Source organism: Saccostrea echinata, unplaced genomic scaffold, assembly GCF_033153115.1.
Source record: "Saccostrea echinata isolate AGI-Se365-2 ecotype Australia unplaced genomic scaffold, CSIRO_AGI_Sech_v1 ptg000028l, whole genome shotgun sequence".
NCBI classification, from domain to species: domain Eukaryota; kingdom Metazoa; phylum Mollusca; class Bivalvia; order Ostreida; family Ostreidae; genus Saccostrea; species Saccostrea echinata.
In genome coordinates, this window is record NW_026889777.1 from 14707417 (window position 1) to 14731770 (window position 24354).

Genomic DNA, 24354 nt, shown 5'->3' on the forward strand with positions numbered 1-24354 from the left:
CTATAGTAAATCAAAGTGTCAAAGTTATCACTATAGTAAATCAAAGTTTTCATAGTGTCAAAGTTATCACTATAGTTAACTATTGTTAACTGTAATAAACTTAGTTAACTATAGTATTTTTTGTTAGGGTACAATGAAGAGAAATCTCTAATGCCTGTATATTTATTCGATGCAATGCCTCTCGGCTACACAAGCAACTCACCTCAGCTGCTTGCCACATGGTAACATTTGCCTCTTGGGTATACAAACAACTTGGTAATACTTGTTACCAGCACGAACAATTTGGCTATACAACATGGCTATTTGTCATTTGTGATTTCAGCATCATCAGCAAACAGTGCTCTTGTAAAAGCTACCGATATTAATGACAACGCGTATGCGTGTGTCAGGAATGCGAGTGGGGTAACCCCCTTCTCATGAATGTTGAGGAGCGCGAGTACTCGTTTAAGCTACATATTAATAAGATAGATAATTATATTTGATTTACCCAATAACTTTTGGAGAAGTGGACCCTTTTGACTAGTGGGCCTTCGGAATAATGTACCTTCAGAACTTTAGACTTAAACTACATCTTATATTAATATATAATATTAACATTTCCGAATAATCGGAATCACCTTATCTGACAGCAATATGACTTGTCTTGTTACAATGTGTTATAAAAATGTTATTGGTCCAAGCAGCAATGTATGTAATAATTAAAAAACATAAGATTTAACCCTCTTTGTAATATATTACGGAATGAATCTTGTATAAATCTCTCAAGATAAGATAATATGTGCAAATTCACAGATTATTTAAACAAAGTATTAAAGTCTGAACTAAGAAATATGGTTTCAGTACAAATCTGGCCTTGTATTCTTCTAAAGTATGAAAGTGATGTGAGAAATTAAAACTCATGCGTTCTGAATCGTTGAATTTCCATGCAGTAAGATCATACAAATCGTTCATCTCATAAGAACTCCTAAATGGTAACTTGTGATCTTATGAAGTTATGAACTTGTGCATTTCCCGTATTTTCTCGTATTTTCTAAAAATAAAATGCAGAGGACATCAATTTTCAGTGAAATTTCCTTTCAGATAATGTGGCCAAATGCACCAGAATGGTTATGAGAAATGTGATTTTTCAAAGAATTTTACAGAAACATATCTAAAAATTGAAGTGGGCGATGGCTGAGGACACTATTTTCATGAGGAAGATAATCCTTTTGGGGTGGGGGTGGGAGGGGGGTTCTGTTCAAAACTTAGAAATGTATCAAATTAATGACATCATATTCCCAGACTCGTCTTCCTTCATTTTATATTCCTTAATGATTTATAACATTTATATACTCAACTCATATTCAAGCCAATTTTAAAACTTTCTGAAAACATTAAATTGAAGGACACAATAAAACTGTACTTTAATTTTCCAATTTACGATTTGTGCGAACTGATGTCTATAATTTGTCAGAAAAAATATCTAATTTGTCTGAACGAATTTCTAATTCGTCCAAACAAATATCTAATTTGTTCGAACGATTTTCTAATTTGTTCAAACAAATATCTAATTTGTCAAAACGATTTTCTATTTTATCCAAACGATTTTATGATTCGTCTGAACAAATATCTTATTCGTCCAAACAAATATTTAATTCCTCGAAACGAATTTCTAATTTGTCCAGACGAATTTTTAATGTGTAAGAGAAATATCCAAGTCGTCTCCAAAAAAAATTACTAATTTGTCCGAATGAATAATTAATTTGTCTGAACGAATACCTAATTCGTCTGAACAAATATATAAGTCGACAAATAAAATAAAATATTGATTTTGTTTATCTGGTCTTCTGACGGCGTAAATTATATTATTTTTTTTTAAGAAATTAAATGTAAGTTTTATCTTTTAGTTATTTAGCCTTATCAATAGGCACTGCTTTTCATACTTATATTCCCGACCGACATAGTACGTTATATAAAGACAGTTCTCTGACACATTTTTTCTTTGCTTTGTGAATGATCAAATTTTGTATGACCACTTTATTCTGGACCTTTTTGTGGAGTTTCTTATTGTTGGTCAATACGCAATACAAGTGCGTAATATATTTCCATATCAATTTCACACATTAAAATAGGCACACCAAAATCCTAGGATGCTTTTGCAAAGAGGATTTTTTGATAAATTTAGTTCGCATTTACATGTCTCATTAATGAAGATGATTTGACAATTTTAGGCTGTGAATATTAGTGTCAGTTTTTTTATCGCTTTTTAATAGCTTTTTTAGGTAGCATGACATAAGACTTAGAAACTCACCAAGAATTTAAGCCTTATGCGTGCTCTCTCAAATTAAATTTGAAAATTTAATGTTTTATTGCATTTTTAAGAGGCCTGTCCGAGAATTAGTAGTCTTCGAACATTGGCCGTGTACAAGTAGACCTTTTTTTCATCGAAAAATCTCACACGACCAGGGAAATGAAATATTCAGTAGCTATTTCTACATGTAACGTTTGCTTTTCAAGAGGTACGCATCTGCAGCTCTGAGTATTGGAATGATCATCAAATGTATTTGTAATATCTACTATAATCAAGATTTAAAACAGACAAGAGAAACAAGGGTGATACATGCCTTGTTTCGTAGTGAAAGCCAGTTTAACTTGACATATTACACTATAAAAAAGATTTGAAATTTTGATTTAATGCATATTGATTTAACTACTGGTGTGAAAAAAAATATTATAAACATGATAATACGTTTTATTTAAATAAATATTCAAGGATAGCATTATGAGTTAAGAAAAAAATATAATCCTTGAAGTATATAATATGAAACTTGACCTTTTTGCACTTAAAGATAGGAAAATTGTAACAAGAACAAGGTATGTTTCTAAAATTTAGTAGAGGAGTAATGTCGTTTTAAAAAAATTTGCGTAAATATTATTGTATACTATTTTTTTTATATTTATCACAGAGACATGGGGTTGCATTTCACTTTTTTCAAGTTATAAATAAAATTTTAGTGAAAATATTGAATTTATTTTTTTAGGAGTTTTTATGTATTTTTTCAAGAAAACATTGAATGGCTTAATTTCAAATTCCCTATGAATTGGATTTAAATTTCTGCTGTTTGGTCTGATTTTGGAAAAAAAAAATAGTTGTGCATAACGAGTTACTTAAGGAGGTTGGATCTTGCCATCAAAAGTAATGAGAATTTTTTGATCAAGTATATTTTTAGAATTAATACACATAGCTTTATTAAAAATCAAAACAAAAAATGGGGGTCAATGCGCTTCTTTTGGCGCTACAGAGCATTTAGTTTGACCTTTTTGCACTGTAAATACGTCTTACACATAAATCAATTTTTAAAGTTTTTACTCCAATATTTTTTATTCAAATAAATTATGGGAACAAACACAGCCTTATTTCATCTTGAATAGACACATTAAAATTTGTGACAACGGAAAAATTTTCAAATTACTCCGTATGTTCAATTATTTGACCTTTTTGCACTCAAAAAATTTCATTTCTCTGGCATTAAAAATTTAACAAGCAAAAAAATAATTTGAAAGTAATGACATTTTACTGAATTTAAGAAGAATGGTTAAAAGTATCTTATATATTCAGAAAAGAAAATAAAAAGTGGGGGTCTGTGATGTTAATTTTTAGATATTACTAAAATAGTGCTAAATTTAAGCTTAAGATAGGGATATTTTTTTTCTTGATTTTCACAATATATTTGATATATTTATGAAATATGATGATAGAATTCATGACAGTTTATTTGAAATATAATTTAAGACCAGTATGAAACAATTCACTACACAAAATAACCCTGTGTGCAGGCTGCATGGAAAAATAGGAATCCAAACTTAACATACTTTAAATACTTCGAAAGAGAAAAAAATGATCATTTTCTTCTAAAAAAAAACCTTCCGCCACAAAATATCGTTCCTCACTTAATGCTTTTGGTATGGAATTTAATCATGGAGTTTTAACTGAATATAGTTTAACTGGCATTGTAGAATCCAAATTTGTTGTAAGAATCAAAACTTTATGCAGAATTTTTGAAATATAGGTTAAGCTATAAATCTGCTCAAAAGCTCAGGAGCGAACCTCGTTAAGTAAGGAAATGTTTGAAAGACACTATATGATTAAAATGAACAATTTATTTTATGTATTTCTTCTATGAAATCCTTCCGCAAGAAAAAAAAAGTTCCCAAGAAAACTCCTTTAAAGTGCATTTGACTTGCTGTCTTTTAATAACATTATGTTAGGTGCTATATATATAACATTAAATGAGATACCACTGAAGAAAATGATACTTTAACGCAAACCTGTATGTTAATGCTACACCCAGATCAGATATCGGCGAATTTACACTGTTTTGTAAAATGTAACATTGATAAATTGGAAAGTCATGGACAATATTAACTATAGTATTACGAGTCTTGGTTTAAAAGATGCACTCTACTACGACATCATGTCACGTCTATGAATAGAAATATTCCTTAACGAAAGTAAATGTTTAACATTACCCCCGGAAAAATCATTTCTGTTTTTTAAAATGTATGTGTTTAAACATTTCTGGGCCATGGCAATTGCTTCTAGTATCCTACCCTACTTCCAAAGAAATATTTTGTCCATACTTTTGCATGAAACCTTACCAATATTTTTACAATTTTTACATACGATCGGATTTCAAAACACTGCCTGTCTTCATGATACGAAAAATAATAAGAAAAATAGCGCACCTGGTTCTTAATCTTTAATTCCCTAATAATCATACTTGATATTCACTATATATTCTTTTTAACTCCCATTTAATATATTTGTTTAAATGAATTCTCGTTACGATTCATTTTCACTTTTCAAATACGGATCAACAGTTATGACGTCATGGGCTAGGTATTAAATTCCCTTGACAAATACTTTGCTATTTATACCTTAAAAAGTAACAGGATTTAATCAATATTACATTTCTAATGTTTCAATTCATTCCCAGGACCTGAAATAAATCGTTGAATATAGATATTAAGAAATTGTTATCTCTAAAGTTCACGTCATATAGCATACTATGACGTAATATTCTTCCGACAAGTAGAATATCTGGGTGTAGCCTTAACATACCCGCAAAATGTTCAAAGAATGTTTTAGAATATGTATTGATCACATTTAAATGCTGAAAGTATGGTTAACACAAAATGTACTAAGAGTAATGTACATCATCCATTTATCGTTTTTTACAACTTTACATACACAAGCACCCAACCTCAACGAACGAAATTTAGGAAAATTGAGACACAATCACTAAACTTTTATTAATTTTTCAATCAATTCTTAAAGAATCTTTGGGAAAATACTTTGCTTCGCTGTTATGAGGTCACCTGAGTCACTCAGATGACCTATTGCTATCTTTTATGCCTGTCGTCGTGCATCTGTGTCGTGCGTTAACATTTGAACATTTTCAGCTACTTCACCTGAACCACGGAAGAACATGTAATTTCAACCATTTTTTGGATAAAACTTCAATCAAAAAGGGGGATGCAATAATAATAGATTCCGTGCCCCCTCCCCGGCCTGAAGGGTTAGGTTATAACTATCGAAATTAATGTTATCTTTCAAAATCTTTTTTTTTTCTCTGCTTCTTAAGTTAGGTTCTCAATTATAATGACAAAAGGGAGTGCATTTAGTGCTGGCAAGTTGAGACATATATCCCATGATGTCTTACTGTGTACCAGAATATTATTTTGTTGACTATCCTATTTGCCTTGATTTGGGGCAACATATCTTCATATCTCAGTTTACTTTGTTTAACAATAGACTTCTACTGATCCTTGCAGTATTGTGTTCTGTTGACCAGTAAGGCCCTTGGGACTCTTGCGTTTGATGTGACACCTATAACGTACTTGCTCATTCTCTATTATATGGACGGGTTCTCTGTTTGTGTCCATCCATTCGTAAAATAAAACCTGTTAAACAAAAATAAATGCTGATGAAATTTAAATAAAAAGAAACTAGTTAGTGTCTTTTTACCGTACAAGGTTATCATCCAATTCTGATTTCAAACATAATCATAGTTTTGTATCATAAAACCCTGTTTATACGGTGAGCTTTACTTATAAGCAAATGATTCGCATGTTTCTAATATATATATATATATATATATATATATATATATATATATATATATATATATATATATATATATATATATATATATATATATATATATATATATATATATATATATATATATATATTAATTTATGCATATCAAAAAAAAAGCAACAACAAAAAAACTATTAGGAACACACTTGTCTTTGTTACTCTGCTCACCCATTATTGATTTACTTAACCTAAATTGCCATGACATTTGCTTTTGTTTTGGTATCCTACTTTTACATATCTCACATCTAGTGTATTTTTTCAAATTAATTTTATTTATTCAACACTACCTTTCCTGCTCTTGGTGCACCCAAAGCTAGACTTTTTACAGTTCTGAATAAGAAATTTCCAACGGCCAGACTGCTTCCTAAGGATAAAAAATTAAAAAATATTTTTTTTAAAATGTACAATTACTTCAAATTTAACTAGACATTAAAAGGAGATTAAAGTTATATTTTTTTCATTTCATTTGATGGAAATTAAAGAAAATACTATTTTTTGTAAAAAAAAAAAAAAAAGAGAGAATGTATATATATGTATATCTTACTGAATTTCCGAAGACGAATAGTATCGCATGTATTTAAGAGAAGGATTGTAATTATATTTTCCTGCACTTTATCACTTTATTTAGAAGAATTATTAAATCATTATAGAATATTAGATGAAATAACTTATCAATTTGACGACAGTTAAAGGTACCAATGAATTTCATCAAAAGCTGTTCAAAGCAGAAACAATTTAAATATCTATGCAATATTTATATTCAAATAAAATTACTTTACCGATTTGGGAATCCTGGTAAGTTCTTCTCGGAGGTTCTATGTAATGGATGTCATCCTTGTTAGATCCATTTCTTTCAAGTACAACTCCTCCTGAAATAGTAAATGCTTTGATCTTGAGTCTGTCAGGTAACAGCAATCCTTCTAGTCATTGAACTCGTTTATCGCGATACAGATAGAAGATACTGTCTAAAACATTTACCAAACTATCAAACGTATTAACCGTCACAGTAGCTCAGTTACTAGAGCGCTCGCTCCGTGATCGGAAGGTCGTGTGTTCGAATCATGGCCGCGACTGACCTAAGTCGATAAATAAAAGGTAGCAAATTTTCCTTCGACAAGCCCTCGGCACTTTGGAGTGAAAGTTGCGGGTCTTTCGGATGAGATCTTAAAAACCGAGGCCCTGTGTCATGATAGGCGTTTGCAGATAAAGAACCCTCATTGCTCAATTGCCCTGAGTGCCGAGTAAAGGTTTAAATGTGCGGCCCTTCATCGATGTATGGTGACGTCTTTATATGAGTGGAAAATTCTCGAATGGGACGTAAAAGAACACACAATCAATCAATCTAACGTATTAACATGAGCGGACTTGAAGCCAATGATTTACAGGATATATATGTAAATCTTTAAAATTAAAGACAATAAATGCACTCGTATAGATAGAATCCTTTTTATATCTTATTCTTTTCTGATTAGTGAAGATCTTTAGAAAACAAAAGTGCCCTTTTAACAATATTTGCGTCCAGGGGATTTGCCCCCATTTTTAAATCTATCAAACCAAGTTAAAATTTCAAGCATAAAATCTCCTGGCAATAGGGTAATGATTTCATTACCAGGAGATTACAACGTAATCTATGTGATTTGGTTCTTATAGCTTGATCTAGATGATTTGATTTCCAAATGTCGAAAACAATCTTGCGCATATTTAAATCCCTTAGAATATGAAAAAAAAAATGAAATTGTTGTAGTAAAGATTTTTCAATGTAATTGCAGGTATATTAAAACAAATTTACAGTAAAAGAAAATTCAATATTTAGTTGAAATAATCTAAGAGCTAAAATAATCATTATCATGAGTCAACAACAAAGAACAACGGCAAACATAACTAAGATTACTTACATTCACATGCATGTCAGATCATACCAAGTCATGGGTGATGCTTTTCTTCGGTGCTTTGATTACAGTCAAAAGAATATTTCTCATATGCATAGGACTACGAAGCCATGCATATATTTAAGATTACATGTATATATAAAAATTACACTGCCGATATTATATTTTACAAAGTATACATGACTTAATGTATATTCAGTTCTTGTAGAATTATTAGCACCATTGCAATTTTCGGTAGCACTGACCTACTAATTAAATCAGCCTACAACCAACATTAAAGCAAGCATGGTATTGAATCAGCAAGAAAAGTATTCCTTAAAAAATTAGCACTGATGTTATAACAAAGATAAGGTCCCTAATTAGTCCAAATATACGAAGGTCGTTCAATAAGTAATGCAACAAACAGTATATCATAGTAAATGTAGATCTATTTAATTTAATATTTTCACAGTTGAAACATTTAATTAAAGAGCTCTTTATAACAGAAAACCCCAAGAGTTTTCCTATTGTCCTCGCAAAGAAATTCACTTTTAAAGAAAGCATGGTCATTACACTGAGCTGAAAACTGTTTAAAAAGATCTCCGTCAGTTTGGAATATTTTTAACATTCCCAACAACCAACATGAATTTGAATTACCATATCTATATTGGATTGGGAAACTTCATAAAAATCCTTACAAACAAAGATACATGGCGGGTTCCAGTAAATGTTCTACCAAGCCTCTTTCTTTACTCCTCACTAAGATGTTAACAGTAGTGAAGGAGAAACTTCTAGAGTACTGTGCAACAATTTATTCGAGAAGTGGTGTAAATCAGTGGATACTAATAAACTGAAAGGAACTTTTGGAACATTTGAAATTGCAAAATTTTACCAAAATTAACAACATAAAAACGTAGGACTTTTCAACTTTATATACAATATTCCCCACGATAAATTAAAGTCCAGACTTTCTGACATCGTTGACAGCTGCTTTTTCAATAGAAATTAAACTCGTTAATTTACATACCTTGTAATTGGTCATTTGCAAAATTACTTTGTCAAGAAACAATCTGATTGTACACACAAGTACTCTGAAGTTGACGTTAAAAAGATGCTTGAGTTTTTGAATGACAATATCCATGTTGTTTTTGGAGACCAGGTCTCCCAACAATCTATTGGAATTTCCATGGGTACCTATTGCGCCCCATTATTAGCAGACCTATTTTTGTATTCACATGAAGCAGAATTTGTTCAAAATCTTTTACGAGAAAAGAGGAAAACACTTGCTATGGCCTTCAACTCGATATTTAGATATATCGAAGACGTATTGTCAATTAACAGTGGTTATTTCCATTCTTATGTCGACACAATATATCCAGCTGAGATTGAGATAAAAGATACCACAGAATCTGACACATCTGTTTCATATTTCGATATTTTTTTTAGAAAAAAGACGTTAATGGTAATCTAACAACCAAGCTTTATGATAAACGTGATGACTTTAACTTTTTAATCGTCAACTTCCCTTACTTATGCAGCAATATACCCTTATCACCCGCATACGGAGTTTATATCTCTCAATTGATTCGATACTCCAGAGCATGCTCTACGTATGAACAATTTCTTAAACGAGGTACATGTAAGTTACTGACAAACAAGTTGATGAAACAAGAATATCATCAGTCTCGTTTAAAGTCACTATTTCTTAAGTTTTATTGTGCATACAATGACCTAGTCAGAAAATACAATCTATCATTAAGTCAAATGCCGACTGACTTTTTTCATACTAATTGTTTACATTATTCACACACTGAATTGTTGACGGATTTTTCCGTTATTTTCCGATCATGACCATGATCATGACAAGGAGCACACGGCGGGTGTGACCGGTCGGCAGGGGATGCCCACTCCTCCATGGTACCTGATCCCACCGCTGATGTCTTAGAGGTCGGTTTTTGCTCTGCTCCTATTTTGTAATGTTTAATGGACTTTTGAGCTCGAATACTGTTCGTTATCTCCACATATTTCACAAGAAGATGAAAATGAGAATATATGTGACAACTGTGTTTCTTTACATAAATTGCCGAAGAACTCATATTAAAGATATGTTTATATGTAAAAAGAATCGTCTTTAGCGCTGAATAGTTTTTAGATTGATTCCGGAATTCAAAATTAAAAAGGAGAGTTAAAATATAAAAGTCAAACTGGTCGATCTATTGAAATTTGTCGGGACACCAAAAATTTCGATGCTATGTCCAATATGATACCGGTATCTGAAGATGTCAGATTTACATAGAAAGACATTGCTAAAACACTAAGCATTTCATCATAGCGACATTTTATAGAATTCGGACAACGGAAATGAATATAATAATATTTCTATCATATAGGTGCCTTATTTTCTTAAAATTGCACAAGAGAAAACAAATGTGCCAAAGGTCTATTTAAAACACATATTTTAACAAAATAGATTTGTTTAATTTGCTAGATGGATGACGAAACATGGGTGCACTTTTTATAGCCAAAAAGGAAGATCAATAATAAAGTGTGGAATATTGTAAAGAGAAAACATTAGTTTTCATTTTTTTTAAGAGGTCCAGTAAAACATGCACATACATCCAAAGGAGAGGCCATCAATGATAACTCTTATTTTTGAATTGCACTGAGGAAAGGTAAACAGATTTCCTGCAAAGGAAGTCCAAATACCGCACCTGGCAACGCTGCTGCAAATAAGCAAAGAGAGAAAAAAAATGAAATTTTGAAGAAAAGAAAGTTTACAGAGCTTTGCCATCCCCCGTATTCGCTAGATCGCAGCTATTGAGAGACTTTTTTATTTAAAAAACACATAAAAACAATTAAAGGAATATTGTACACTATTAGATATGTTATGGGAAGTGATATTCATCAGTGTCTTTGGGGCATCCCTAAAGATGAGTATGCTGAGGTTTTCTGGTCATGGGTACAAAGACGTAAGGTATGTGTAAAGGATAACAGGGAATTCTTAGAGGGATTGAAAATGTTTAGAATATGTATAACGTATTTTTCTTACTTTTATATGACTATTTGCATTATTCATTGAACGACCCTCGTATCAAAGAGATCCACTGAACAAACCTGACCAATCATTGAGTCCGGGTGCACCCATGATAATGTATCCTGACACCTGAAAAAAAAAAAACAGCTCACTGGATTCAATACTTAATGACAATATCTAAAAGTCTGCTTAAAAGATACATGTTTTATTTTTAGCATGGAAAGCGTACACATAATTTAAATCAAGAAAATAAAACGACTTCAATTATCGTAAAACATTGAAACAATACAATGAAATCAGCAATTTAAATATCAAACTTAAATTGTTTTAAGACTTTTTTAATTAATATAGACAAATGGATATGAATAAGTCATAAAAGTACAAAATTTGATACCCCAGAATATATTGCCGACATGCCGAGTCCGCCCATAGAGAATTCTGCGTATCTTTGACGATTGACCAAGCGCTCTCGGATTGTCAAAGCCGGGATTTTTCTGGCTGTTTTGGAGAGACTAGCGTCTAGTTCATAACACATACCATTCATATGATTGATTCCATTTAGATGTAAGCTTAAATAGCTGTCTTTCCAACGATGAGCACAGATCTAAAGACGAAAAGTATTTCTACATGATCTGACATGTAAAATCAAGACTTGCATATAGGTATATGTAAGAGCTGCTATTATTATGATTTTGAAATAAGATATGAAAATCCCTTTATTAATATGTTTAACTGTTGAATATATGCAGATAAAGAATAGTTTTCACGTATAACTATATATGAATAATTTACATCAGTCTAATTGTACTTGATCCACCAGTATGCCTGCTGTGCTACAAATAGGTTTAGGCCCAGGTTTCTTTAATATTTTCATTCCATATGCATTTTTCGTAAAACGTGTGTTGAACGATTCGATATTTATAACACAATAACACTGACGGAGAGGTCAAAAGTTTTATTTGGACGTCACAAATTTAAACGCCGTATAGATACAGTGTCATGAACAAAAATCAAATCCAAGCTCATGTTAAAGAGTAACGGAAATATATGGAGATAACGAACAGTATTCAAGCTCAAAAGTCCATTATACAATACAAAATAGGAGCAGAGCAAACACGGACCTCCAAACATCAGAGGTGGGATCAGGTGCCATGGAGGAGTGAGCATCCCCTGCCGACCGGTCACACCCGCCGTGTGCTCCTTGTCATGATCGGGAAATAACGGAGAAATCCGTTGACAATTCAGTGTGTAAATAATGGCCTAACAATTAGTATGAAAAACGTCAGTCAGCATTTGACTCAATGATATATTGTATTTGCTGACAAGGTCATTGTATCGACCATAGAACTTACGAAATGATGACTTTAAACGAGACAGCTGATATTCTTGTTTCATCAACTTATTTGTCAATAATTTACCTCGTTTTAGAAATTGTACATACGTAGAGCATGCTCTTGCGTATCGAATCAACTGAGAGATATATACCCCGTATGCAGGTGATGAAGGTACATGTATATTGCTGCATAAGTAAGGGAAGTTGACGATTGAAAAGTTAAAGTCATCACGTTTATCATAAAGCTTGGTTGTTAGATTACCATTAACGTCTTTTTCAAGTAAAATATCCAAATATGAAACAGATGTGTCAGACTCTGTGGTATCTTTTATCTCAAGTTCACCAGGATATATCGTATCGACATAAGAATGAAAATAGCCATTGTTAATTGACAATACGTCGTCGATATATCTAAATGTCGAGTTGAACGCCACAGCAAGTGTTTTCTTCGTTTCACGTACAAGATTTTGGACACATTCTGCTTCATATGAATACAAAAAAGGTCTGCTAATAACGGGGCGCAATTGGTACCCATGGGAATTCCAATAGACTGTTGGAAGACCTGGTCTCCAAAAACCACATACATATTGTCAATCAGAAACTCAAGCATGTTTTTAATATCAACTTCAGAGTACTTGTGTGTACAATCAGAATGTTTGTTAACAAAATAATTTTGCAAATGACCAATGACAAGGTAAGTATATTTACGAGTTCCATTTTTATTGAAAAAGCAGCTGTCAATGATACCAAAAAGCCTGGACTTTAATTGGTTGCGGAATGGTTGTGTATAAAGTTGAAAAGTCGTAAGTTTTTAAGCTGTTGATTTTGGTAAAATCTTGTGATTTCAAATTTTCCAAAAGTTCCTTGGAATTTTTAAGTATCCACATCAGATTTACACCACTTCTCGAATATATTGTTGCACAGTACTCTTGAAGTTTCTCCTTCACCACTGTTAATATATTATTGAGGAGTAAAGATAGAGGCTTGGTTGAACATTTACTGGAACCCGCTATGTATCTTTGTTTGTAAGGATTTTTATGAAGTTTCGGAATCCAATATAAATATGGTAATTCGAATACATTTTGGTTGTTTGGAATATAAAAAACTGGCATATGATTTCGAAGAACCCTGACGGCTGCTCCCTGAATTTAGCCACCAGATTAACTCACTCTATAATGCTGAGTGTATCAATTTAAAGGGCGTGAATTTTTTCAATCTCCCATTAAATCAATGAATGTAAATATAACAAGAGACCAAAGGGCCACATCGCTAACCTGAGAACTTTGGCTAGAGGAAAGCAAAAATCAGTTCAGTATTGAAAAGTTTAAATAACTTTTCAATGAAATATGTGGAGATAACGAACAGTATTCGAGTTCAAAAGTCCATTAAACATTACAAAATAGGAGCAGAGCAAACACGGACTTCTAATACATCAGAGATGGGATCAGGTGCCATTCAACTGAATCATTATCCACAGAGGGGAAGGTTTGTGTCATGATTCGATCAAATCTACTCTAACATAGGTCTTCCATATTTCTTTGACTAATCATGGATTTTAAAAGACTTTTTCCTATAAACATGTATTTCTATATAAAAGTTAAAACTTCTGCTGTTGTCCTGTCCTTCTTGTATCGCCAGGAGGACTTGATTTGAACAAACATGAATATGCAATATGTAATAAAGCTTTCACATCAGTTTCTGACCTACTAGTCATTGACAAAAAAAAATTTTAAATTCCATTGAATTTTCAAAAATTATGAATTATCTCCCCTTGAAAGAGGATGTCGCGCTTCATTTGAACAAATTCGAATTCCCTTAAGTTCACGCAAGGATGTTTTATGGCAACTTTTGTTGAAATTGGTCCAGTTATTCTTGAGAGGAAGTCGAAAATTGAAAATACAAACGGCATTTGGATGCCGGACACTCCTCAATCAGAAAAGGAGAGGTAAAAATTGAATTGTAAAGTTAAGATAGATTTTTACAACTCACTAAAGCGTATTATTGAATGTGTCGGCACAGCCGTCCGCGACAACAAGCATCAAAATTTACAATTGAATACTTACATTATAAAAAGTTTTGTCGAATATAAAGTTCATGCATAATATATATTAATAAAAATCCTCAAGTTCAGACAATAAGTACAGAAAGATTGTGAAAAACGTGAAAAGGAAACTTTTTGTAAAGACATGAAACTCAGTCTTTTTTATCAAGAAAAAAGAAATCTTTGGAATCGGGGAAATCATATAGAAATAAATCAAAACAATGGCAATAGAACACAATGAGTGAGCTGTTCGCAGTACCTAGTATTGAATTCTCCAGCCTATAATTTGTGTTGCGAATAAAACACAAGTATGTAGTGTGTGGCACTTCATGTTACAAGAAAATGTTATCACGAAATTTACAAAAATTGAAAATATTTATTCTAAAATTTTGTTTTGATTTAATTTTATGTAATTTTCCCGATTCCAAACATTTCTTTTTTTTCTTGATAACGTAAGTATTCATTGGCTTCGGGCAATACGCTGCTAGGATAAAGCTGTCCGTAAAATATCAAACTGTTCCAACTGTAGTAACTTCTCTAAAGTACCTAGATATGTCGTCATAATATCATATGACGTCAAGTCACTCCATACCTGAGCTGACATGACGGGGAAAGTGTTATAACTTCCTTTCACATGACATGTAAAGATTTTTTTTTAGCGTTGTTGTTTGATTCAAGCACAATAAGGTGTTCCTTGTACCTCAGAAAATTAGATCTTTTGCTTGATTAGGCATTATTTAACTGTATTCCAACTACGATAAGTAGGTAAATTGATTTGAACAGTTAAAATAATATGAACTGCGATAAACAAGTCAATTGATTTGAACAGTTAAAGCTACATGTATATGAGCTGCAACTTGGATGTCGGAAATTTTTGGTGCAGTATTGGAATTAACTATTTCAATGAAAGAAAAAAGAACTTTTATAAACATTTCTAATAAATTTCTTATAAATATTAGTTGTCGTATTTGCGATTGAAAAAATATTCATAAGCTTTGATTGAAGCAACATTACATTACTGTTGTCCTGTACAATATTGATTTCTTGTATAATATTATACATTCAATTGTACAAGAATCTTTCTTTTGAAAAAAAAAATGTAATACCTTGTTTGAGTCTAATTGATCATAAATGCTTAAATTACATACAGATTTATCATTACAGCACATTTAAACAGCAAAAGAAAATGCTCAAAAATGCATCTCATATTGCTTTAAGTTTATATTACGAAGAGTATAGACCATATTATCACGCGAGGAAGTAAAACAAATACAAACATATGTACTCCAACGGCTCTCAATACTCCAACAAAATTGGCATATACAGCAAATCTTCTTACTCAAAGCACTTTTTTGGGTTATCACAATAGGTAATTTTCAAACCCATATTTTAGATAAAATTGTTAAAAACATCGTCTACTTAATTGAGAGGCATGGAAACTTATCTACATGTATATTGATAAAGAATTCATAATTGATGAAGTTTTTGTTTTTGTTTTTTGTTTTTTTTAAACAATGTTTTGTGAGACATTTATGATCTACCCATTCATTTTTGAAACAATGAAATGTTTTGGTTTTTTTTTTCAATTTGATCATAAGATATTTTCAGATTTCAAAAAAAGTTGTATTGGTGTAAGAATTAGAAGGAAATGTATGGGAAACCATGTCAATTTCCGTTCAATTATACAATGTATAAGAATGTGACTAAAACTGCAAAGAAGCGTAATACGTCAATGTTCTCAACTTTCCACAGAAAACAGAAGCACATAATTATATGTTATGTAGAAGAGAAGACAAAATAAAAAAAAACGATAATCATTGAATATTGCCTACAAAGGATGCACTAATTGGGATGATTGTAGTAAATTTATAGTCTTTCCAACGACATAGGTGTCTTAACTTTTTACATCTTATCTCAAAATCATAAATGCCTTGACCTTTGAACAAGGTTAGAATAATAGATCAATTCTCCAAAACCTTCTACTTTGAAACCATCCTTCGAGCTAAAGCATAGTCTGTCCAACATCGGCGCTTCTACCACATTTTAAAGATTTCAAATAAATTTGGTATTTCAAAGAAAATAACATTAAACAAGTTAACCAGTTTCATCCACATCGGATTCGTACAATTTGACCATATAGACTCTGGGGGAAAAACAAACCACTTCTCCGTATATTAAGTTGCAATGCTTAAATAAACTTTGTCAACTTCTGAAGACTTTGAAAAATCGCGCCATACTGTTTTTTTTTTTCAAGTTGTTTGAATTCAGTATGAATATATTTGGAAATAAGAAAAAAAAGTCATTGCGTTATGATATTTTCTATTGAGGGCAATAACAAAAATATTTACAATCGTAGAAAATAAGGCAGAGGTGCCCATGTGGAGAAGACAATTGTCTTTTTCTTATTTGCTTTGCTTTTTTTAATAGCTCCTGAACCAAATTGTCTACGTCATTCTAAAGTGCATGAAAAAAAATAACCCAGTTATAATAGATGCTTAATGGTAATCAAGATCATTATATATATATATATATATATATATATATATATATATATATATATATATATATATATATATATATATATATATATATATATATATATATATATATATAATGATTAAAATTCAAGGATCAGTTTGAGAGATCTGCTTTTTTTTATAACTTTGAAAAAAATCTGCGGAGAGAGAGAGAGTTTAAAATAAAAAATAGAAAAGGATGCGCTTAATTTGGATGCAAAGTGCATTCTTTTCAAACGCTTTCAGAGCTGTACTGTTGAAATCCTTTGAATAAAATTGATATAAACTGATTTTTACCAGAACGCTTGATTGGTTTTCGGGATCAACGTCTAACGACACACCAAGCCATTGATGATCTTTATCACTGTGGAATCTTATCTTCCTTCGATGATACAGAACTGTTTCTTCAGAATTCCCTATTCGAAATAGTAACGTCATACAAATTGACAAATCAACAATACATTTATTTACTTTAAATCGCAGTCCCATCATTTCCAGAAAAGAGTTTTAATGACAATGAGCGACACAAAGCAAATTGAGTTCTTCCGCTAAAAGCTATCAACCATATAGGATTGGCAACAATTCAATATTGGGGGCATCAATTGAAAAATTCAAAAAGTACAGGCTGTTTGCTTTAAAATTGCTCACAACAGCTGATCTATGCCGATGATAGGTAATTTCTTAGGTCTGCAGTCATCCCATATGGGATAATGCAAGAAATTATTCCATAATCCCTGTGACAATCAGGATTTTTCACAGAGAGCTTTCCTACAGAGACCATAAAAAGCATTAAAGGTTACTTACATATTGTATCATTGTTTTAGGTATATGTCACTCGTCCGCTTTAGAGAAAATTTTGACCAGAAATTCAAAATTATCAAATAAAACTATTGTCAAATACAATTGATTTTTATAACATATTTGAATTAAACAGTAGGAATCGTACAATATTAAATGTAAAAAAAAAAATGCCCTAAAAATTGACAAGAAATAAGATTAATGTGGGACTATTTCTTGGAAATTTCTCAAAATGGTGGCGAATGATTCTCAAGAGGGACATTAAACAACAAACAAACAAAAAAGTTAACATTAAAGCTGAACACGACTCGTAGATATGCATACGCTATTATAAGATTTCCTTTTTCCGATATCAGCACCGGGGTATACCCTTTGAATTCGTTACACCTAACTGCTTTCTTGTCACTGATACCTGCTCGGATTGGACTACGACATGTGTTTGTCTTGATGATCTTACATTACCGTTGTTTACATTTTATTGCAGTTTACGTGTATTTGTGTTTGTTTTTTCTGCACTGATCTGTTCATCTAATGTAAGTTTCTTTGGTAACCTTCTCTTCCGTAGAAGAAACACAGTTATTTTTGTCGCTGCCGAGAGATTTTCAGTAGCTATGTAGAATATATCAGTCTACATCGGTGAAAACAGATTTCACTCCACTGAGACCAAGTGAACGGCTTATATAGGGGCCATGTAGCTAACGGAAAATGCAAAGTAATATGGCAGGATCTCTGCCTTTTACGAATCATGCTCAGCAATAAGGACTAAAAAATATGTATAACAATTATTTTCCTTCTCCGATTTAAGAAAAGAACACTAAAAATGATCATCCTTCCCTATCAGGTAATATGGATAAACAGTGTTAGAAGTGCATAAAAGCTATTTCAAAAGGCTAATTCTACGTTTGCCTAAAAAGACTAAAACAAGGTCGAAATATGAACTTTCATGGCACCTGATCCCACCTCTGATGTTTTGGAGGTCCGTGTTTGCTCTGCACCTATTTTGTAATGTTTAATAGACTTTTGAGCTTGAATACTGTTCGTTATCTCCATATATTTCATGTTACACAGACTATAATATGTATAGTTGAACTCGAAATTGTTTTTAAAATAGAAAATTAAACAAATGACCTTTTGATCGGTTCTTGGTCAAAGGTCAATGGATTTAAGTATTCTAAGAATAGATGAAGTCATGACGTTGGTACCATGGGACCATGGGTCAGTCTAAAGATATAAACTTCCTACGCTCATTTCCGTTTTTAGGGCATTCTGGTCATTGGCTGCTGGAAGGCAGGTACTAATGAAATCACATAACTGTTCTTTACACGCAGTGAACTGTTTCTTACTTGTTAATTCTTTTGATTTAATTATATCCTTATGGGTTTTTTTTGTAGAAGTTCGACGTTTTCTCTGCAGCTAACGTCACATTTCTGATATAATTGGTCGTTATTTGATGCCTTGTCCATACACTTCCTTTATTCTGTCTTGCTAATATATTATTTTATGAATTATGAAAAGAACCTTATGGTCAAAATATCTAATAAAGATAAGTTACAAATCTATTTCAAAAGGGAATAGGTTCTATCGTTGACAAGAACGGTTTCGTCACAATTGGTTTTTGGTACTCCATAATGGCATTAACTTTTAAATTTTCTACCAGTATACAGCTGGATAAAAAATATCCCCTGCTTTATCAAAGGATATTCATTGATATTCCTTTAGTTAAATAAAATTCTTATAGATATCATATTTTGATTAATATAAAGCATTATGTGAGAAGTTTGCTGTAAATGCAACGGTAAAAAAAAAATATGAGAGTAATTATGTACATTGAATGTTGAAGAGTTGAAGGTTGAATATTCTAATGTGTAATTTTCTGACCTGCTTAAGCTTACAACTGAAAATATGATCTGCATTCTTAATAATACATATTAAATTTTACTATTCAAATTATTGAACCGGCTGACTGTAGTTGATTGATAAATCGTTGTTTTACATCCCTTGCAAGATTTTCACTCATATGAGAAGTCACTAAATTCCTATGAAGGGCTTCTAGTTTAGACCTATACTATGTACTTTTTGGGCAGTGATGGTTCTTAATTGTGCCAACGCCTACCTTGACATGGGACCTACTGATTTATTTTCCTCATTTTTTCTTAAAATGAATACAGTTTTTGAAATCCCGAAAAGAATTTTCTTTGTCGTTCTTAACAAAAAAGATGCAAAAGTTCAACACTACGCCACGTGCTTTTAAACACAATTTTTGTCCATATCGAGAACTTGTATTTTATAGTAAGACTTAAAAAGTTTAAGTGTTGCGAGAATCTTGTGGTTGACATAAATTTCTGAAAATTCTTTAATTGTATACACAAAATGTAAAAAAAAAAAAAAAGGCAAGGTTTCATACGAAAGTTTGGAAAAATCATTTCTGTGACACAGAGAGTAGGATTCTAGCAGCACTTTTCATGGTCTAGAGATGTTTTACGATATTATTTCTACAGAAAGAAATAAACTTTTCCCGGGGTAGTGTTGAATTCTTAATTTTTCGTTAAATCTTTTTAGCCTAAGAATACGTGTAGTACATGTAATAATTTTTTTTTAATCTGTGATGTTTTGAATGTTACATTTACCATAACAAAAAAGGTGAATTTGCCGAATAATGATGTGGGTGCTGCCTACACACACCTGTGATGTTTTAACTACCAATTTCTTTTATCAATTCGACTGCAGAAAAAATATCAATTTTACCCACCTCTTCAATGGAACCAGACAAACATTTAGATTGGCTAATGATATAGTTTTTGAATATAGTAAAAGAAAGTTTTTGGGGTAGAATACACATAGTCAATTTTGAAAGAAATGTCTCAATTTAGAACAGTTAAGGAGAACTTTGAGCGAAGGTTTTAGACCAATTGTTTTTATTACTGTTTAACATTTTGGCAAAAGAAAATAGAAGTCAAACTATGCACTACATTTTTATTTTGAATGAACTGACTATATTATATAATTGTCTTCATCAATTAACTCTTGTAAAACAAACTGTAGGGCACTTCAGAATATTTTGTTGGGAAGTTATTTCTATTCCCTTCCATCAAATAATGTAAACGTATGAATTTGGCTGTGCTTTCTATTTAGAACCTTCTGTGGAAAAGTAGCTTTCGCTAAATCAAGTACATCGCTACATGTCCTCTGTATATATTTTCATGTAAAGCATTCAGAATGTGCTAAATCAAATCTACGTTAACTTGTTGAAAATTTTCTCTGATCTATTTCCTCCAAATGTCGTACACGCGAACTAAAATTATATATTTACAGTAGCTACGAGGGTCATTTAATTACAGAAAACTTTTGTACTTGTTTCATTTCAAATTTAGAGAGAAAATGTCTTTTATCAAATGGACAATCATGTAGAAAAAAATTTAATACCTGAACTGTCGACATTGACTTGCTGGCATTGTCTTTCCTTTCCTGCAGGGTAAAGACATTTATATAATGCCCCAGGCTGCCTCACCCAAGGCTGAAAGATATCTTCACCTTCCGGAGCACCAACCAGAATCCTTTGAAATTGAATAGAAAGAAAAAGAAATGTTGATGAAAAAAAATCTTATTCTCATGTTGTAGAAAAAGAAGTCAGTGGACGCAATGTATTCTTCATCTTCCTACTATAATTTGTGATACAACCATCAGTAACAAGAATGAAAAACAACCAGACCTCGTTATCTCGAACTCTATGTGACCGAGGAAAAAAAAACTTTAAGATATCAGAGGGTTCAAAATATTGAGAGTAATATTGTTAAAAAGTAATGTGGACTTCAAAATAACTTCGACATATCCATGGTATTCGAGATATCGGTGAATGCGATAAAGAACTTCAACTGTATGTGCAAGCTTAAAGAGACATTACCGCCTATTATAACAACCATTTAAATGTATTAATTAAAAACTTTAACTATTTCACTTTGGATAACCAAATTATCACTTTTTGTCAGGCTCGTTTTATTGCCATCAGAGTTTCTCCACAATTTAAGGGCTAGCCCTTTTTAGTATGTGATTTATAATTTGAAATTTAAGAAAAGTCTTTGAATTTTGATGCTGACTTCATTTAGAAATACCTACTAAAATTCCCAAAGAATTATGTTTTATATAGAATCGATTCAAGCAAGAAGATTCTCTAAACAAAATTTACGCCAACTTTTCGTAATTGGTTGATTTTATGCACTCAATTTTAACAGAATATCGGACAAAAAATTATTTAAACACAAAACTTTCAACCTCTATACGAATATAAATCGTATACGGTACCAATTTTTATGCACCAGATGCGCATTTCGAAAAATTATGTCTCTTCAGTAATGCTCATGCCGAAACGTTGGAAACCCAAAATATTTAAATAAAAAAGACTTTTTAAGAGCTGAAAAAAGATGCCACAGACTGGGGCCAAATATGTCAAAGGATCAGAATTATGCATGACGGAGATAATCCTTTATTTTGTAATAAATTTCTAAATTTTACCAGAGCAATTAATATATACATGTATCCGTATTTTCAAGCTAGTACCGAAGTACTTAGCTACTTGGCTGTAGAGACCCTCGGGGACTATCAGTCCACCAGCAGAGGTCTCGATCCAGGGGTCATAATGTCAATCATATACGGCACCAATTTTGTTGCACCAGATGCGCATTTCCACAAAGTATGTTTCTTCAGTGATTCTCAAGCCGAAACGTTGGAAACCCAAAATATTTAAATAAAAAAGACGAACCGTTTTGCAAAATTGTCTTTCCATTTTTTTTACTGCGGGGGGGGGGGGGGGGGTGATAAACATATAATTTGTTCAAATCTAAAAAAAAAAATAACTTCTGTTTAATTATCTCAAGTTTGTTTTGCACAACTCCTTAAGTAATTTTGTTTTTAAAAGAAATAGAAAAAAATTAGAAGGATGTAATTTTTCTAATTTCAGTTCAAAATTGCCAATGAAAAGGGGTCATTTCTGAGCAAAAAAATTATTTTATTTAATTGGTTCTCAGCTGTAAAATAATTTTTTTTCTAATTCAACACTGTCTATATAATTCTTTAAATTTTAGATGTAAGGGCAATTCACTATATCTGCAAAAAATGTCATAAAATTAGACCTCTGGTCATAAGATCTTAGACCAGAATCTGGTCTAAGCCGATACCTCATGGAAAGGATGTGTGCTTCTCGATTTTGGAACTTGAGAAAGCAAATTTTGCGTGGTAATAGAAAATGTAGACATTGATATGAGTTATCTTAATATAGCTCGAATACATGTTAGCGATATATTTATAAAGTGGTATAGAAACCGATTAAATAAATAGGCAAGGCGCAACAGAGTGTGTGAAATAAAGAGTAGATGTATATTTAAGACTCTCATGGCATTATGGTTTTTAAGTTGATATGAGTGCTCCGTAGCGACAAAAAATGTTGATTTAAAAGTAATGTAACATGAGTTCCTTTTGATAAAAAAAAAAATAAACTGCATACATCAACCAAATAAATGTTTTTACACATAATAAAGTGTTGATCTTAAATTTCTCAAAAATAAAATGACGAAGAGTAAAATTTTCTGCGTACTTTTGAATGACCCTTTTAATAGTATAAGTAGGAGAAAATAAGATTTAAAAATGTAAGAAACATCGTTCACTGATTTTATTTGCTGACAGTTATACACTCTTAATTTGCTTAATTACACTTGTTTATTAAATCATTTTAAGACGATTCATTCTCATTCTATTTTACACATTACTCTCTTTCATATCATTTTAATAGTTTTCTGGAAGATATATATATATATATATATATATATATATAGAGAGAGAGAGAGAGAGAGAGAGAGAGAGAGAGAGAGAGAGAGACTTTTTTACTAATTATTTGACAGTAAAACTCTATAGTTGCATGTGTTATAAAATTAAACCTTGATGCAAATTTACTTTTTCGCATGTATATGTTTTTGCTACTTCAACTAACATAAACACACAGACACACACAAATGATTTAAATTTATACTATAATAATTCTGGGGGGAAAATCTGAAATACAACATCATTTTATCACATTTTCAAGTTATATATTATTATGGGAGAGTTAAATATGTACTATTATGGCAAAAAATGCGATGAAAATCAAAGTAAAAAAATCCTACAAACTTTCAGAATCTATGAAACTCAAACATGAACTTTAATATCGCTAGCATTTTTCATAGTACTAATATGAAAATCGTGATTCAATACCTTAAAACTTTACTTGAAAATGAAACAAAAGAATATTTCTTAACTTTCAGTCGAGAGTCATACTTCCTACACATCCGACTCAAAGGTGCTATCGCATGATTATACTCTTGTAACATAAGCTTATTTGTCACTAACCCCTTGATATATTTAAGTCTCCTCCAGCCCTCCACCTTTGCCTTTTTTGATGTAGTCCAATTTTGTCTGTATCTTCTTTTCTTCGTTTGAATTTGTTTTATGTAGTTTGCGGTTTCATACCACAAGAAGAATGTTTTTTATACATTATATAATCATTTACGCCACATATTATGTAATCAATGTTTACTTATCAATCATATTCATAATTCGGCTTCCTTTTGTTGTGATATAACAATACCTGTGA

The 24354-nt window shown here is 31.5% G+C and overlaps 1 protein-coding gene across 1 annotated transcript in view; it reads right to left on the minus strand.

Annotated features, from left to right (window-relative positions):
* LOC133193550 (integrin alpha-4-like) overlaps nt 1-24354 on the minus strand; it is a 59131-nt gene that overhangs the window by 27358 nt on the left and 7419 nt on the right. The window contains exons 2-8 of the mRNA XM_061329511.1: nt 21156-21286; nt 17232-17350; nt 11439-11648; nt 11125-11173; nt 6922-7011; nt 6430-6506; nt 5881-5943 (exon numbers count right to left, since the gene is read on the minus strand). Coding sequence (XP_061185495.1) covers nt 5881-5943; nt 6430-6506; nt 6922-7011; nt 11125-11173; nt 11439-11648; nt 17232-17350; nt 21156-21286 — 739 coding nt within the window. The remainder of the gene's footprint in view (nt 1-5880; nt 5944-6429; nt 6507-6921; nt 7012-11124; nt 11174-11438; nt 11649-17231; nt 17351-21155; nt 21287-24354) is intronic.